Below are 18786 nucleotides of genomic sequence, written 5' to 3'. Positions count from 1 at the left end.
TAGTAAAATTCAATTCCATTCCTCATTCCTTCTATATTGAAAACACACACATTCTACTTTTCTCAAGCAACCACGGACTGTCCTTTATAATTTCTAAAAACACATGTTTTTCTCACAGAGACCATCTCAGGGTGGCACTGATCATATTGATTAAGCATTCCAAAGACCTTTAGTTTCTGTTTAGTAACTGATGTCTAAGTGTCTCATTTGACTTCTGTTAAACCTAGGTACGATAAGATATTATACCTAATGTTGACAGATGTAATGACACGTACGTATTAATTAGATCAGCAAACTTCAATTCTAATTTAAGATATTAATTTAATACTGAATATTTTCCAGTTTACATGAAGCTAAAGTTAATTCTGGCCAGTTACCTTCCATATTTTGAGAATTTATATACACGAAACCTTAGTCAAGGAAATGCAGAAAAAAGGCATCTTTTAAATCTAACACAGTAACCCACGCTGCTGTTTCTGGAATTTGTGAAAGAAGAGTGTAGGGATTGGGCACCACTGGATGTAATGGGACCAGTGTCTCATTTACTAGACAAAGGTCTTGTACTAGGCACCAATCCCTGTTAAGTTTTTGCGCTCCCAATATAGGAGTGTTACAAGGGCTGATACATTCAATTAATAATCTCTGTTCTCTTATGTTTCCTATAATTGGGATAAGTCCCTGTCATGCCTTGGGTCTCAGAGGGTACTGCTTCTGGCAAAGAAATAAATTCTGATCTTTAAGGCTTATTTCCACCAGTTGAGAATTCTTTGCTCTTCCTACTTTTCCTCCTATGGCCCAGACTTCTGAGTCAATATATACTTCCATCAAAGGCAGGCATAAACCTTAATTAGGCTACATTGCCATATGCTTTTTTTTTTTTTTTTTTTTTTTTTTTTAGGGCTGCACCCTCAGCATATGGAGGTTCCCAGGCTAGAGGTTGAATCTGCAATCTATACCACAGCTCACCTCAGCTCTGGATCTCCAACCCACTGAGCAAAGCCAGGGATTGAACCCAAAACCTCATGGTTCCTAGTCAGATTTCTTTCTGCTGCGCCATGATGGGAAATCCTCCATTGCCATGTGAATTGAGGCTTTAAGCGCTTATAAAATATCTCTTTCTAAAAAAGGAGTTGGACTCTCTGGAACAATCAGAAAGGCACGAGAGAAGAAAATGGATTCCCAGTCACAACTCAAAGGTTGTGTAAAAAATTTTTCTAACCAGCTTGCGAGAAATATGAATATGGCAGATTCATGAGGGAGGAGCCCAGGATTGGAGAGGAGGACTGAAAAGTGGCTCCCGTGTCCAGGAGGAAGTCAATAGGCTCTCTTCCTACGTTTAGAGTCACCCAGGGCTCCTGAGTGGTGATAAGGACAGGAGCCATTATGGAAATGTCCCGTCAGTCTTGATCCTGGGCCTGAGGGGTCAACCCCAGAGACCTTCATCTTCGGGGGCAGTCCCTCTTCCAGTGATCTCCCCAACACATGGGGCAGGGCCTAGGTGCTGTGGTCTGAGGCTTGGGGCATTCCCATTTAAAGGGTCCCTCTTTTGCACAGAGGAAACAGGCTCAGGGCATAGGTCTCTGCCCTAGTCTTCTCACCTTGGAAGCTTCCAGGTTGACTCCCTATAGCCCTGTAACTAGAGCCTCAGCCTTTTCTCTGTCTCTCCTCTTGTTCTCCTTTCATTCTTCCTGGCCCCGACTATAACATACTTGAGTTGCTACTCCGAGGAGGGGCTCCAGGTCCTGATCAGGGCAACAAGCCAATTTTTGGAGCTTTCTCCATATATCTGGCACTGACTGAGCTATGAATTTATCCTTAAGAATTACTCAGCCCTCTGTTGTTTCTGGGTTCCTTGGTGTATGTTTTCTCAATGCCTTTCTGAGTCTTTCTAAGAAAGCTGATGGACTCTCTTGTTCCCCTAGTAAACCTCCAATAATTTTTAACGGGTTTTACTCATGAGGCTTTTAATCCCTCAACTATACAAGTAATAAAATGATTTCTATGCCAACTGTGGTTATCTCCCTCATCAGCAGGCCAACTGGGATCGCTCATAGGAACTGCCTGACACCCTGTGGGGAATCTTGTTCCTTCCTCTTCTAATCTGCCTCTGGCATTTATAGCATCATTCCATTCATCTTCCCCAGCTTTGAGCAGTTTCGAAGACTTTATGTATTTTTTTTTTCCACTTACAGCCAATGTCTGTTTTAGTAATAACATGATGTCCTTCCAGGCTAACTCAAAGGAGACCCTGAAAGACCTCAATATATCTGGGTCATCAGCCAATTTTCCCAAATCTGTTTTTATTTGCCTTAAGTCCTGAAGTGAAATAGATGTATGTATGAACCTGTATCGGTCCCCATTCTCTGTTTGCCACTTCTTGTACAGGAAGTCGAGAGGGATATAACTTTGGCACTGGAGGGGGAAGAGGAGGAGCCTTGGGTGGTATTGGAGAAGGCTGATTAACTTCTGGAGGGTCTGACCCAGTTGGGCCAGGATATGGTGGGCACCTAGGTCCTGAGGGAGTTGGCATAATGTACTGAGAAAGCCCACAAGCCTTCCTCAGTGTAGTGTCTTCCCTCATTGTAAAGAGGATCTGACACAAGGCACCTCTGACCATTCCCCTTCTCGTCTACCAAATAGGCCTCATTGAAGAATAGTATAAGCTGGAGAGCCTTCAGATGGCCATCACTCTCCATCTGACAGATTACGTAGTGGCCAGGATTTTGTGCAAAAGAAAATTAAATTTTTCTTTTTCAGAGTCTCTGGATCAAACTTTTTTCAGTTCTTCAAGGCACATGTCAGAGGAGTTGCTATTGAGCAATGCACCAGGCTTGAGGAGGTGGCTCCCATCCAAAAAAGAAAAGATCAGCATCCAGTGTCTATTGTCCCTTCTTGGTTATGTGAGGGCGTCCCCTCTCTTAGATGGAGCAGCTAGACACCCGTGGTCAAATGTCCCATCCGACCTCAGGCTGACTGGAATTAACCACTCTTTCCCAGCATAGCCTCCCTTCCCGTCATCCCTGCCCATTGCCTGTCTCTGGACAGAGGTAAAGAAAACCCAGGCATACAGGCACTGCCTGAGTTTTCAAATCCTAGGATGCTCGCTTTGACATGCCCTCTAGTTTCTAAGCCACAGATAACAGGTAAATTGGATGAACCAGCCATCGATTCCTCCAACCAGGGTGAATGTAAATTGCAAAAAGCAGAACTGACTATGCCCAGGCTCTGAGGCTAATGCTTGGCCTGAGTTGGGTGAATACTAGTTATGAACTCCTTTTCCCCCACAGGCATGGTAACAACTTGGGGTGGTCCTAACATCTAGAGGTCTATTTCCTTTGCCCCCACAGCTCCATTTGAGGTAATAGCAAAGGAAATGATGAAAGGTCAGGTTAGTTTTATACCATAATCTTCAGAAAATCCCTTTTTGAAATCTTTGATCACATAGTCTAGCACCATGGGTTTAGACTTGGGCAAACCCATGGTATCTTTCTGTGGATCTTGTCTGTGGCCTGATATTATGAGACCTTCTCTGACCTCGTGGGCAGTATCCCTAATAGCATTGCCTCCGCCACTCCTGAAAGCAAGACAGCTCCCACTCAGCTTGCTCTATGACTGGGGAGAGCACCTGCTTTGTTGCAACTGTCTCTGATCCATCTAGGAGGCCCCTGTTCTTGGGAAGGCACTCTCAGACACATTCTAATGTTTGGGCAAAGGACAGGAGACCTTGTACCCAATCCTCCCTATACCCTGATGACAGGCTTGCCTCCCTGACTCAGATCCTGGGCCTCCATGAACTGACAAAATGGGCAGTCCCACAGCTGGTTTAGAATCTGGGCCAGGAGTTCCTGGAGGCCCAGGGGCAAGGTCAAGTTAGATGATCTCCTTGGAGGAATTTATGGCCCAAATGGCGGGAGCACAGGGGTCTCTGGCTCATGGGCTTCTGGGTTAGGTCCCACCCCGTGTGGCCACCCTGTGCCGGTGTCGCAGACAAAACAAGGGAGGGTGCCCCCTTCTCAGAAGGTCCACCTGACCACCCCCCTCTCGGGAGTTTAGGTGCCTCTTAGAAATGGGCTGGTTCGTATAAGCCCCGAACTTGGATTGGACTCGCAGGGACGGAAGACAGTCTGCTACAGCCATAAGCCATATGAGGTCACCACGGAACTGCAGGTTGGGACCCACTCAGACTCCGTCGCTGCGAAGACCGTGGAGCCACAAACTTGAACCTGAAGCGCAAGTGAATCAGGCCGCTCATTCACCCTCACACACACTCAGAGGTCATCACATTGCCTCCCACTCCCTGGGAGTCCCTAACTAGCAGCTCCATCAAGCCCAACTTTCAATCGCCTACACCTGCCCGTTGCTCCACCCGAGAAAGAGGCTCCTCTGCTTCGGATCAGGAGGCATCCTCAGGGGGTGATCAGCCCCCTCTTCTGCCCGCTGGGGCAGGACCTGACTGGGGTTGGCCCGGGGCCTTACCTTGTCCAGGTGCCTTCCTGGTGAGTTGGTCCATCTCTCCACTGAGTCCAGTCAGGGTTCGGTCACCTGGGAGTCAGGAATGCCGCTCACGAAGGAGGACCCAGGATACCGTCCGGTGGAGCACCGCCTCATTGGGTTTGAGGCTCCCCAGCTCCCATGCGGCCTCATGCTGCTCCGGTGGCTCAAGGGGCCAGAACGGTTGGAATCTCACTCGGGCCTCCAGAAATGTTGCAGCGGCTGTCAGCAGCCATGTGGCCACAGCGTATCAGCTCTGGTGGCAGCCCTGTGGCCAATGTACCAGCTCCAGCAGCTCTGTGGCTGCAGGGGATCAGCTCTTTCACCCAGTGAAAAACCAAGCGAGCTCTCGGAGAGGTGGAGAACTCAGGTTCATTACGCCCACGGGCTCAGAGGAGATCGCTCTCGGAGTTTGAGCCCTGAGGAGGGGCTTCACAAGGCTTTTATGGGCTTCCTCTTCCGGGTCCGTACGGACGTGTGGGGAGGGGTGTTTGGGGCCATTGGCTGGACGTTGCGTAGTCATTGTGGCTGCTGGGGTCTCTCTTTTCTACCTTTTTATCGGGACATTTTCTCCTACAGACAGACATTTGCCCCTCTTCTTTTATATTCTGATATTGTGTTCAGTTCAACTAAATCAGCTCTATCTGACCAAGGATGAGCTGACCTTAAGTTGACTGTAAATGCTAAGTTCCGTGGTAGGTATAAACAGATAGCTAAGCAATCATCTGAATTGAGAATTTTGATACCCTAAATGCTAATTTGCACATATCTGGTGAAAAGTAATGGTGGGGGGGATTTAAGATTTGGGGAGAATTTGCCAGGCTACCATTTTTTTAACTTATAGAATTTTGGGAAGAATATGTGGAGTAGAGAAAGTTTTTGCCAGTCCAATAACTCTCCTTCTGTTAATATCATCTGATATTTCTTTTAGGGGAATCCTAACTCTCCACTCCATGTGGCCCTGGAGGAATTTCTATTACAGTACTCTTGCCATCTTCCAATTATCCAGAAGGGCAGCCAGGAGGCCAATGGTGGCTAAATAAAATACATCAACCTCCTGGGAATAGTAAGAATCTTTAATGAGATTTGGTGTCTATATTAGATCAGAAAAAAAGTCTCTATTATTTTAGGGCCACCCATCAGCAGAATGTACCCTTGGAACTGTTAGCTCCTGTGATTCCTGCCTCAGGGAGATAGTCTGCCTAAGAATGAAACATGCACACAGAGAATCAGCAGATGGAGAGACAGTCTTCTGAGAACATTATTTAAACTCTTATACTCAGTCTACCCCATAGATTCTGTTCCATTGTTTGAGCCAATGAATAACTTGTTTGTCCTAAGCTTATTGGAGTTGAGTGTCTATCATTTGCAACTGAAAGAATTGTGAATGACTGAAAAGTGTTATCCTTGTTTTACACAAAAGGAAACTAGCCTCCAAATGTCACATGACTTGTCCAAGTTCTACAAGGTATCTCAGGAGGTGATAACAGAGTTAGAATATAGTCACAGGTGTGTCCAAAGCCCATGCTTTTTGTATAACTGCATTTAAAGGGTTTTAAAAATGCACATGCACTAAAGCTCACTCTTTTGCTCTACAGTTTCATGAGTTTTGACAAATGCATAGACTTGAGTCATTGACACCTGTTTTGGCACACCCAAGAGTTCCCTTGTGCTGTTCCTTTGTGGTGAAACCCTCTTTCTATTTTTTTTTTCTTTTTTTTTTTTTTTTTTTTTTTTTTTTTTGGTCCTTTGTGTCTTTTCTAGCACTGCACTTGCAGCATATGGAGGTTCCCAGGCTGGGGGTCTAATTGGAGCTTTAGCCTCCAGCCTATGCTAGAGCCACAGCAACTCGGGATCCGAGCTGCATCTTCAACCTACACCACAGCTCACGGCAACACCAGATCCTTAACCCACTGAGCGAGGCCAGGGATGGAACCCACAACCTCATGGTTCCTAGTCAGATTCATTAACCACTGAGCCACGACAGGAGAAAGCCCAGTTCACACTATTCTTAATGCTTGACAACTGCTGACTAGTTCTTTGTTCCTAGAATTTTGCATTTTTCAGAATTTCATATAAATGGAATCACACAGCCTTTCAAATCTGGCTTTTTTTCCCTTTAGCAAAATGAATCTGAAAGTCATCCATACTGTTGTACATTATAAACATAAATGGTTTATGAAAGCATGCTTAGAGCAGCTTTTCAATCTTATCCTCATTAGTGTGAGTGGAGCATATACAGGTTTTAAAAAGAAGAAAAGAGATATATACCTGGTGGAATAGTATTCTACCAAGATATATAACGACCTGGAATCCAGGAATATGACCTTATTTGGAAATAGAGTCTTTGTAGCTGTCATCAAATTAAGATGATGTCATACTGGATTAGGGTGGGCCCTAATCTGATGACTGGTGTTCTTCTGAGAAGAGAGAAGTGCAGACACTAAGACACAAAAGAAGAATGTCACATGACAACAGAGATCAGAGGCAGGCAGCTGCAAAGCCAGAAATGCCAAGAGTTGCCTACAACCCCAAGAAGCTGTAGGGGAGGCGTGGAACAGGCTCCCCTCAGAGACTCTACCTGGAACCTTCCTTGCTGAACCTTGATTTTGGACTTTCAGCTTCCAGAACTGTAAGAGATAGGTGTCTGTTGTTTGAAGCCATTCAGTGTGGTCATTTGTGGTGTTAGCCCCAGGAAATTGATACAAGAAGGTATGAAGGTATGGGGGTTGCCTTTAAGGCAGCTTCCATCCAAGCCAAGGAGCCTGATTGAGGAGACCGGGTAGGTGAAGACTAAGTTCCTTCGCTTCACAGTTTTGCCTTAGGATGAGCCCGACTGAAATCTAGAGCCAAATAGTAATAGCACCGTGGGTACTGGTGTATATTCCCTCAAGCATCGAATTTATTAGGAGTACCTAAAAAGTTCAACCTGTTTTTAAAACATGATAAACAACGTAGAAACCAAATTTTGGTTTCCCCATCAACTAATTTTATAGTCAACTCATTCAAAACCACCATGTTTGCATTGTGAAAAAAAAGTTGAAGTTGGGGAGTGGGCACCTTTCATCAATCTTTTTATTAACAATCTCTAGAAGATTAGAGATTCAGGAAATTAGGTATTAAAATTTAATTAACTTTTCAAGTTACATGAAGAAAAAAGAAAAAGAAAATCCACATTCCTTTTGAGAAAAAAAAATCTTCTGATGTGCATTTCAGTCTGCTGCTTGGATTTTTAAATAAAAACAAATCAGGGAATATTTTTAGTCAGCTGAAAGCATATTGCATTTTGATACTTAAGATGCAGAACCAAAAGATAACAAATGAGCAAATTAGTCATGAGCAAGTCGAGAGAACAGATTTTTTTTTTCTTAAAAAATATTTAAGGAGTTTCCTGGGGCTCAGTGGGTTAAGGATCTGGTGTTGCACTGCAGGTTGGATCCCTGGCCTGGGAACTTTCACGGGTTTCAGGTGTGGCCGAAAAAAGAGATATACAAATTATGTATACATGACATTTATGTGGTTGATTCAGTTAAAACTATAAGTTAATCTAACTTGTAGTCATTATGAAAATCTGTGATTCTCAAAACTGGCTCTCTTTCAGACTCTCCTGAACAGCCTAAACAGATACAGATTCCTATGCTTCACTGCCCAGATTCTGCCTCAGTAAGTCTGAACTGGGGCCTGGGGGATCTATTTTATTTTTTCAAATTCTTCAGGTCATCCTAAGGGACGACCAGGTCTAAGAACAACTAACATGGAAAATGCTCTCACAGAAAGAAGCTTTGATCTCCCAAAGCCTGGAGAATAAGAGCTGGGGTCAATCCAAGGTCAAATACCAAAAGCAAAATACTAGAATGGGAAGTAATATAATACTTAGGGTCAAGCAACAGAGGCAGGGTCTAAAAGGGAAACCAGGATGCAGGGTGGAAGCAGGCTTCATGAAACAGGAAGCGAGGTCAGAATGCAAAGGAGAAATCACAGTCAGCATGCAGGGGAGGATGAGAGACCAGAATATGGGAAGCCCTGAGATTCAGAATTTGGAGTTCAGTCTGGCTCAGGACCCAGAGAAAGCTTTACCTGCAGGAGACTCCTGTCTGTAGCAACATGCTTTTAACTCTATTAAGAGTATCAACTCATTTAGGGTTTAACTATATCTTCTTTCAGCATTTAGCAGCTTACTTTAGTGTCCAGCATTAGACTGAATAATATTCACTGCCTCTCCATAAACGTTAACTCCCAGATCATCTTATTTCACTGTAATAATGCTTGTGTGTGTGTGGCTTTGTGTTTGTGTGTCTATTTTTTGTAGAACCTTTCGCACATTGAACTGTTGTTTAGCATGTAGTATTTATTCCATGCTATAAAACTTTTAATGAAAACCCTCTAAAGATGACTTTTCAATTTTAGGTAAATCGAAAGGACAGTTGTTATTGCTTGGATAACAGTAAGACATTTATTTCTTTATAATTTGTTTTCATTCATAAAAAGGACAAAGCACAGTCCTATACTACTCCATTGAAAAAATGATAAAAAAAACTAAAAAATCAATTCAATATTTATCAGTATCAAATAAAACTACTATCACCTTTCCTGAAATACAAAGAAACAACAGATGTGTCTATATCTATATAAAGTTTAATTAAGAATCTTGCGTCTTAAAGCAGATGATACATTAGTTAGTTTGACAACAGTTTCAAACTGATGGTCCCAGTCAAATTTGTACAACTGTATGAGGAAATGAAATGCGTGAATTATCAGAGGAATGAAATTTTAATCTACCTCATCTCTGTCACGAATTTAAAATTAAACAAACAACCTCCAAAATCTGTTTTCTTCTTAGCTTTCAGAACCATTTCATGCAAAATCTAACCTGTTTTGCTCTTTATTACCATACATTAGAAAATAAAAGGCAAGCATGCATTTGGCAAAAGATTTAGTTGTTGATTATATAAAAATGCCCAACATGGGTCACATTGCAAAAGGAAAACCCCAACGTGTAACAATGAAAACACAAACATTTGTACAGAAGGCTTACGGAGTATTTGTTTCCCTAAAGTATGAAGAGTTTTTTTTTTTTTTTTTTCCCAAATAATTAAATACTTGAAGAACTCTGGTAATGATCTTAAGACTGTTGACATACTTCCACTGGAGAATCATCCATTTCACATATTTTTAAAAAGTTTCATTTTATAACAAAGAGTTAAATGTAAACTAATGAAATATTTCTTGATATTTTTATAATGAAAGCTCTAAACATTTACACATAGATATATAGTACAAAAATTATACAAATTAAAGAAAGGGGGGTAAAATAGTAATAGATCTATTTTGCTTCCTGTAAATATTTTTTATGAACCTATAAGGTATCCTTTCTAAAAAGATAAACTCTATCTCTAATTAGCTAGCAAGGTTGTGCTAATAAAATAGGATTATACCTCTTGAAGCATCAGACATTGCACTATTTCATAAGCCAGCTAATCCTTTATTACTTGATTTCTTTCACATCCACACTCAAACACATTTCCGTGCACACCATGGAGAATGAAGAAATGTGTGTCTTCCTTTTCACAACTTATAAAAACCTAAAGCACCAACACTTGGGAGACACCATTGGACAGACACAATATTTGTCTCCTCCTGGCCTTCCAGTTTTGCATACTCTTCAAAGTACCATTAGCAACGTATTGATTTGGTATTTTTAGCCAGTTTTCGGTATTGCATTCAAGCAGGAAATCAGTTTAAAACTAAATTTACAAAAATAAGGAATCCTATAGTTTTTCCAACCTACAGGTGATTTTTTGATCCCATACCTTGAACAAAGAAAGATTTTACTTAGAAATGAAGCACAAGTACAAAGACACTGGACTCTTATTAGATAATTCTGATACTCACTTAACTGTCATTTATTCCTAACTGTGTAAAGACTGTCACACCTCAATTTAAAAAATTGAAGCACTCTACTTTTCAAAATTCATCAGTTCACATATGAATAAATACAGCAATATGATGATACTCTACACAAGAGCAGTGATTTTTGAGGTTTGAAACTGATGATAAGAAAAGCATAAAATAATATCAGAGTAGAATACAAAAGTAAAAAAAAAAACAACCTTCATATAGTATGTTAATTTTACCATTAAAAAACTAACTTAAAAGTATTACTGATTCTGAAAATCAAATATTTAGAAAATTACTTACTTCCAAAATAAGAATACTGATAATAAGTTCTAGAATTTGGTTTTCAATATTCAAAATTTTCCAACTCATTCGGTAAAATGATTTGGTATTGGAACTTATGTCAAATGTTCTACTTTTTTTTTTTTTTCAAGAAAATTCAAAATGTCGTGAATGATAGGGGCCATTCAAAAATAGGCAGGACCCAAAACAGAGAGGCTAGTACAAGAGACTGCGTTACTCTTACATTTACCACGTACGATCAACATTTCAACCTCTATTATATGTCACAACTTGTTATTAAATTTAAAGCACCTGTGTATGGTGATTTTTACTTTCACTCTACAGCCTATAGTATTGAATTGAACACTGTAACTTGTCCCATTGAGTTAAATCATGCAACTGTCACAGAATCAGGTTAACTGGTTTATAAGGCATATTGGAACGAGTTAAAAATCATTTTATATCCATTGAAAAGTTTATTCTTTTGGATGAAGGGGTTCCTGAATGCCTCAGTCATAATGTGTGTTGTCAATCAGTTGGAGAGTTGGTTAAAGTACAATGTATTTGGCTTGGGATGGAGCCGCAGGACTTGGAAGGAACTGTAGTCATCACGGGGATGAAGGACGTCCTCTGAGCTGGGCTGGGAACAGCAGCTGTCACATCACATTCAGAATTCCAAGTAGACAAGGATGCCAAGGGCAGGCAGCAAGAAGCCAAGAAGACACGGGGAGAGGATGGAGGCACCTGTAACGTAAACAAAAAACGTGCATATTATTTCGCTGATAACAGCCACTATTGTCCACTTACCCTACTTTGGGGAAAGGCATATCACCTAACCCTGAAAACCAAGTAGTTCCTTAAAAAACAAACAGAGTGGCTCATCAGGTTAAGAACCCCACATAGTGTTTGTGAGGAGGTGGGTTTGATCCCTGGCCTTGCTCAGTGGGTGTTGCCATAAGCTGCAACATAGGTCGCAGGTGTAGCTCAGAGCTGGCATTGCCTTGACTGTGGCACAGGCCTGTAGCTGCAGCTCCAATCTGACCCTAACCTGGGAACTCCCATATGCCTCAGGCGTAGCCCTGAAAAGAAAAACAAACAACAAAACAAACAAACAAAACCAGCTTCTTTAGGTCTTAAGTGATTTAAGAAAAACAAAAATGGTTTATCAAGGATTTTGTGTCTGAAAGCTTGTGGACAGACTATTTAGTCAACATTTTCATATGCATTATTTAAGGTAAGAAGATCACACATGTTTATGTTTTGTCTATGATCCAGCAGTCCCTCCTCCTTTCAGAAGGCACTAGGTCAAGAAATACACATAAATAAGTAAAAAAATCGCAAGTAAGCTGTGAAAAAATAAAATAAGGCAGTAAAAATGCTAACAACATTACTTGGGGCAACGACATCAGTTACTCTGGAAGATCTTAGCATGATTTCATATTCCAACATTTTAAAAACATTTAGGGGCTTATACACAAGGTATAGTAAAGGATCCTCTATTCAAATTTTTCTTTAAAAAACAATTGCCCTGAGATACTATGCTGTGAATTAGAAATAAAATGCATTTTTTTTTCTTTTCTTTTTAGGGCTGCACCTGCAGCCTATGGAAGTTCCATGGCTAGGGGTAGAATTAAACTTGCAGCTGCCTGCCCATACCACAGCCACAAGCAATGCGGGATCTGAGCTGCATCTGCAACTCACACCACAGCTAGGGGCAACACTGGATCCTTTTTTTTTTTTTTTTTTTGTCTTTTTGCCTTTTCTTGGGTTGCTCCTGTGGCATATGGAGGTTCCCAGACTAGGGGTCGAATCGGAGCTATAGCCGCCGGCCTACGCCAGAGCCACAGCAACGCAGGATCCGAGCTGCTTCTGCAACCTACACCACAGCTCACACAACGCCAGATCGTTAACCCACTGAGCAAGGGCAGGGACCGAACCCGCAATCTCATGGTTCCTAGTCGGATTCGTTAACCACTGCGCCACGACGGGAACTCCAACACTGGATCCTTAACCCACCGAGCAAGGCCAGGGATCAAACTCACATCCTCATGGATACTAGTCAGGTTCTTAACCTGGTAAGCCACAACAGGAACTCCTAAAAAATGCATTTTTAATTGCGTCTTGTCTAGACTTAAATTACATCTTGAGTGCCATCAAGAAGGGCTCTTCCTGCAGTCAGATAAGTTTATAGGTCCAGGTCTGGCCTCACTGGAATTCTTGAGAAAAGGATGAAATGTGGAATCAAGAAGTTGTGTATTCTTCCTTCCAAATTTCCACAACTATTGGGCACTCTCATCTTCTCTCTCTCTTTTTTCCTTTTGTCTTTTTAGGGCTGCACCCTCGGCATATGGAGGTTCCCAGACTAGGGGTCAAATCAGAGGTGTAACTGCTGGCCCACACCACAGCCACAGCCACACCAGATCCAAGCCGAGTTTGCAATCTATACAGCAGCTCACAGCAATGTGAGTCCTTAACCCACTGAGCAAGGCCAGGGATCAAACCTATGTCCTCATGGATACTAGTCAGATTTGTTTCCGCTGAGCCACGACAGGAACTCCAGGGAACTCTTTTCTATGAGCACATCGCTATAGAGTGACAGGCTAAAAAATTCACTCAATAGCTTGTAAATATGATAGACTTGGGTCCATTTTCGGAAGTTTATTTTCTAAAATCGAAATTTTAAGTCATTGTTACCTAATGATTGTTTAGGTCCTTGGCCTAAATGACTCTTTGGAATAGTCCTCTTCCATTCAGGAAGATTCAAGGTCTTTCTTTGAATCTGGTCTTTGAAAGCACATCATACCCCCTGTACGGTGGAAGGTGACTCTGTCTACCTGCGTGCCTGCATTCCCTATTGCCCTGTTAGCAGCATTCCGTGCTGCAGAGAAAATATAAGAGAGTAAATAAACATCATCGGACACAGCTAAAGGGATTGTTAGAAATGATCAGGACAGTGGCGGGGGGGGGGGTGTCAAAAAGTGAGGACAGAACAGCAAGAGTAATATAAACAGCCCAAACTAGCTGCTTCTAGCCTCTCATGACAGCTGCTATTCACTGTTCCGCAGCCAGAGACAAACACTGTATATGAAAGTAATACAATAGCCTATGATGGTAGGTCTTCTATCCTGACTATAGATTCTGTAACTCAGATTCAGATAAAAAGACTTGTTGAAGGCCAGTGGCCAATAGAGGGCAGAGCCAGGACTGGATCTCAGACCGGCCTGGCTCCAAAGTACATGCTCTTTTTACTTCTCTGCCACTTTCTGCACATGGCTTTGGAAAGGGACCAGTTCTAGAAAAGCTTTTGGACACTAATTCTTGCACTTAAAGTGTCAAGGAAAGGGCACAGAAAGAAAATAAATGACATGTGGGAGAGCACAACACCTCAGCTGTTTCAAACTGCTTTTGTTCTTGTAGTATTTTCTCTGCTATTTTTCTACACAGACATTTTATTTTATTTTGTTATTTTATTTCATTTCATTTTATTTTATTTATTTGTCTTTTGTCTTTTCTAGGGTCGCACCCGAAGCATACAGAGGTTCCCAGGCTAGGAGTCTAATTGGAGCTGTAGCCACTGGCCTACGCCAGAGCCACAGCAATGCTGGATCCGAGCCGCGTCTGCAACCTACACCACAGCTCATGGCAATGCCGGATCCTTAACCCGCTGAGCAAGGCCAGGGGTCGAACATAAGACCTCATGGTTCCTAGTCGGATTTGTTAACCACTGAGACACCACGGAACTCCTCTACACAGATATTTTAAAACTATGCCACAGCCACATACTATTTTATCTGCTCATATGACCAATAATAAACCTCAGTCACTCAGAAAAAGCATTAGTTTTCAATGTTTGACCTAATTTACATGATCTTTCTTGGGGAGTTGCCCTTGTGGCTCAGCGGTAATGAACCTTACTTGGATCCATGAAGATGTGGGTTTGATCCCTGGCCTCGCTCAATGGGTTAAGGATCCGGCATTGCCGTGAGCTGTGGTGCAGCTTGAAGATGTGGCTCAGAACCTATTATCTATGAGGATGCAGGTTCGATCCTTGTCCTCACTCAATGAGTTAGGGATCTGGCATTGCTGGATGCTGTGGTGTAGGTCACAGATGCAGCTCAAATCTGGTGTGGCTGTGGCTGTGGTGTAGGCCAGCAGCTGTAGCTCAGATTTGACCCCTAGCCTGGGAACTTCTATATGCCTTGACTGTGGCCCTAAAAAAAAAAAAAAAAAAAAAAAAAAAAAAAAAAAAAGAAAGAAAGAAAGAAAGAAAAAAGATCTTTCCTGAAGACGGTGTATGAGAATGACTGCAGGGTCTCTTCAGTGCTCTGGCTTCCTGACCACAAATTACATCAGGGGTAGGTGCACATTCACGTACTTGCCTGAGTCACATACTCAGTACAAACTGTGGCCACAGCTAAGTCAGTCAGTTGTGGATGCCATTTTGAAGGTTTTGGTGTTAGTATGAAAACCAAACACAATTTCATAATTTGTGGCTTCAACATCAGGATATTTGATTTATTTAAAATAAACTCTTCGTGTTTATGTGTGTTATATTTAATTTCTCTAATGGCTGAAGCTTATGTAATTGTGGTCTCCATCTTCAATCCTTTTCCACATTCCAAACACAAATGAGAGATCTGACTGAGTAACAATTTAAAGTCATTTTAAATGTGGGATCCCTATATTCTTGAGGGGTTTTCAACAGATATTGGTTTTCTAACAAAATGCGTATCATCATACTGCTATCAAGCATAGTTTCAGTATCTACATGGTATGTATTAAACACATAGTTTGCTTTGCACATATCTAATGTATAGTACAATGAACACATCATCAATCTGGTGAATTATTTTACCCTATAAGAACAATGTAAAGCAAGTTTAGACTGCTATGTCTCCGCCATTGGATTTCTTGATTTTTTTTAACCTAAACTGCTCATATTTATTTTTCCTTTAGAAAGAATTCCTGCTAGAGTGAGTTACATATTGAGAGGAGAGATTTAATTCAAATTTAAGCAGGACTGAACAATCTCTTCAGGTTTTATGGAGCGTGGACAACCACTCTAGTAAGTTTTAAATACAAATCTCTTTTCTGATGCTTAAGTCTGGACTCTGTTGTCTATTATAAATCACTAATGCTTGCTACAATACTTGGAATTTTCTCTTTGTGGTGTCACTTTTTGTGTTTGCAACTGTTTTTGTGTTTGTTTTTCTTTTTATGGCCACATCTGTCATATGAAAGTTCCCAGGCTAGGGGATGAATCAGAGCTGCAGCTGCTGGCCTACACCACAGCCACAGCCACACCAGATTCGAGCTGCATCTGTGACCTACACCACAGCATCCAGCAATGCCAGATCCCTAACTCATTGAGTGAGGACAAGGATCGAACCTGCATCCTCATGGAAACTAGGTTCTTAACCTGCTGAGCCACAACAGAACTCCTACAACTGTGATTATCTCTTGATGGTGAGCAACTTTAAGACATGTAATGTATCCAAATCATACGTTCAAATGTGTGGACTAATACCAAACCCAGCATATAGTGAGTACTTGAAGCATAAAATTATAATAGGGATCATTCTTTTAGTTGTGAGTCTTGAAGCTTTTCTGATTGCAGAGCAGGGTGAGAAGATGAAGGGGTAGGATAAGGGGATTTAAAGAAGACAAAGGCATCCATTGTGACCTACATCTCTTATCAGCGAGATGCTGTTAAAAATCCACAACATCAGAGTTCCCATCGTGGCGCAGTGGTTAACGAATCTGACTAGAAACCATGAGGTTTCGGGTTTGGTCCCTGTCCTTGCTCAGTGGGTTAACGATCCGGCGTTGCCGTGAGCTGTGGTGTAGGTTGCAGACGCGGCTCGGATCCAGCATTGCTGTGGCTCTGGTGTAGGCCGGGGGGCTACAGCTCCGATTCGACCCCTAGCCCGGGAACCTCCATATACCGTGGGAGCGGCCCAAAGAGATACCAAAAAGACAAAAAAAAAAAAAAAAAAAAAAAAAATCCACAACATCATAGACTTCTCATCGTGGCTCAGTGGTTAACAAATCCGCCTAGGAACCATGAGGTTGCAGGTTCGATCCCTGGCCTTGCTCAGTGGGTTAAGGATCTGGCATTGCTGTGAGCTGTGGTGTAGGTCGTAGATGTGGCTCGAATCCTGCATTGCTGTGGCTCTGGCATAGGCCGGTGGCTACAGATCTGATTAGACCCCAAACCCGGGAATCTCCACATGCCGTGGGTACAGCCCTAGAAAAGACAAAAAAAAAAAAAAAAATCCACAACATCAGAAAGACCTTATGTTACTGCTCACTTCAAGGGGTTCTCTAACTTGTCCTGGTAGGTTGTTACTTCGGATTCTTTCAGAGACATAATTGGCCCTGGGCTGAGGGAAGAAAGTGTTTGATAAGATGATCCCATGTCTAGGTGTGTGCTTCTTACATTTCGGTGTATTAGGTACACATCTGTGGGTGTTTGCTATTGAAATTTGTCTAATTCAATAAAACTCCTGATGGGATAACAGCAAGTTTAGAGAAATATAAGAGTAAAAGTGTATCTGAGATTGAGAGCAAAAATCAGCTCAGAGAGAAAAAGAACCTGCCTTTATTCAGGTTAGTAGTGTAATAGTCACCGACAATGCCAACCGTGAACTTAAATGGAGACACCTATTTCCAATGTCATGCAGCAACTGTAAAATGCAAGAGTTACCCCTTCACTGAGCGGCTAGTGCTGTGTTACCAATGATACTCCTGATCTCTTCCTCTTCCCTTATTTTACTAGGAACACCCAACCACTTAACTACTCTCTCCTCATGCTGGCCCTCAACCCTAGTTAATCCCTGACACCCGAATCCCCATCTTAGAGGCAGAAACTGATCTAGAACTGATTGCTTCTTCCCTTAGACACGCCTCTGGATTCTTCAGCAAGACCTCAAACCCCACATAAGATGTTTCTCCTTCTCACTTGAGTGATGTTCCATTGACTGCTCTAGGGTATGTTTCCTTGGTGCATCCAGCCAATTACAGGTAGTCCAATTACCTATCAGACTACATCTTTGTCCCTGTCTTTGGAATGTTTAGATTTTGAGAACAAACTGGCAAGTATGAAGATCTGTAAACAGGACACTGTCCCAGCCAGAGTTGTAAGATTGTACTGGGAGTAGTGTTATGGGGCACTGGAGCCAGGCAAAGAAAGCAAAGTCCAAATCCTGCCTCTGCCTTTTGTTGGTTAGGTAATCTTGAGCATGTCCTTTCATCTTTTTATATTTTAGTTCCTTCAACTACCAAACAGGGTAATATGTCTCATGGCTTTATTGTGAGACTAGAGATGTATAGAAATAGTTCTTACATATTTTAGCATCATTACCTTTCTTGAAAAGCAATCTTATGTAGAAGACCATTTACTGAACAAGGAGCCAGAAGAGATGCTTTATTTACAGATGGAACAGGGGCAGGAGACCATACATCTTCACCTCCTCTATTTCCATGCTGGTACTTGGATTCCCCCAAGCCCATCACTCCATGCAATACATGGGGCTCTACTTATCACCATTTGAAAACAGCTGCTTTATGTAGAGCACTTCAAAAAATGCATAGCTGGAAGAAAACTCTTATAAATGATAGTGATTCAAAATACATTTGATGATGTAAATTTGATTCAAACTACATTGATGTTGTTTGTCTCTTTGTATACATCTACACTGTGTTTTTGGAAAGCAGTTGGATAAGAAGCATAGCAAATAGATAAAGCAGGGGGTCCCCTGCATACAACTTACATTTGAGTCCTGTATGTCTACATGCTGTTTCCCAATCATACATTGTATTCTTTTAGATCACAGACATTCCTGAATTGTTCTTTCACCTATCAACATAGGGCATATTGGACTTTTATATAGTAGTCTAATTCAAGTTTATCTCCTCAGTGACATGGTAGTCTCAGATCTTTGGTTTTAGGTAAGATGAACCCAACTGAAGAAAAAGTTGATTGTGCACTGCACTGGGATAAACAGAGCCAGATAAATGAACACCTGCGTCTACCACATTTCTGACTTTCATCTCCTCTTCCTTTGCAGATTGCCACACATTCTCAGACTGCCTTCTCAAGATAGACAAGACTGTCAA

The 18786-nt window shown here is 41.9% G+C and overlaps 1 protein-coding gene across 4 annotated transcripts in view; it reads right to left on the bottom strand.

Annotated features, from left to right (window-relative positions):
• Positions 9107-18786, bottom strand: part of CNTN1 (contactin 1) — a 326959-nt gene continuing 317279 nt past the window's right edge. For all 4 annotated transcript variants that reach the window (XM_013997945.2, XM_003355617.5, XM_021092536.1 and 1 more), the window contains one exon: positions 9107-11412. In XM_013997945.2, coding sequence (XP_013853399.1) covers positions 11336-11412 — 77 coding nt within the window. In that variant the 3' untranslated portion in view covers positions 9107-11335. The remainder of the gene's footprint in view (positions 11413-18786) is intronic.

This window comes from Sus scrofa, chromosome 5 (genome assembly GCF_000003025.6).
Source record: "Sus scrofa isolate TJ Tabasco breed Duroc chromosome 5, Sscrofa11.1, whole genome shotgun sequence".
Taxonomy (NCBI): Eukaryota; Metazoa; Chordata; class Mammalia; order Artiodactyla; family Suidae; genus Sus; species Sus scrofa.
This window is presented reverse-complemented; position numbering and strand designations above follow the sequence as displayed.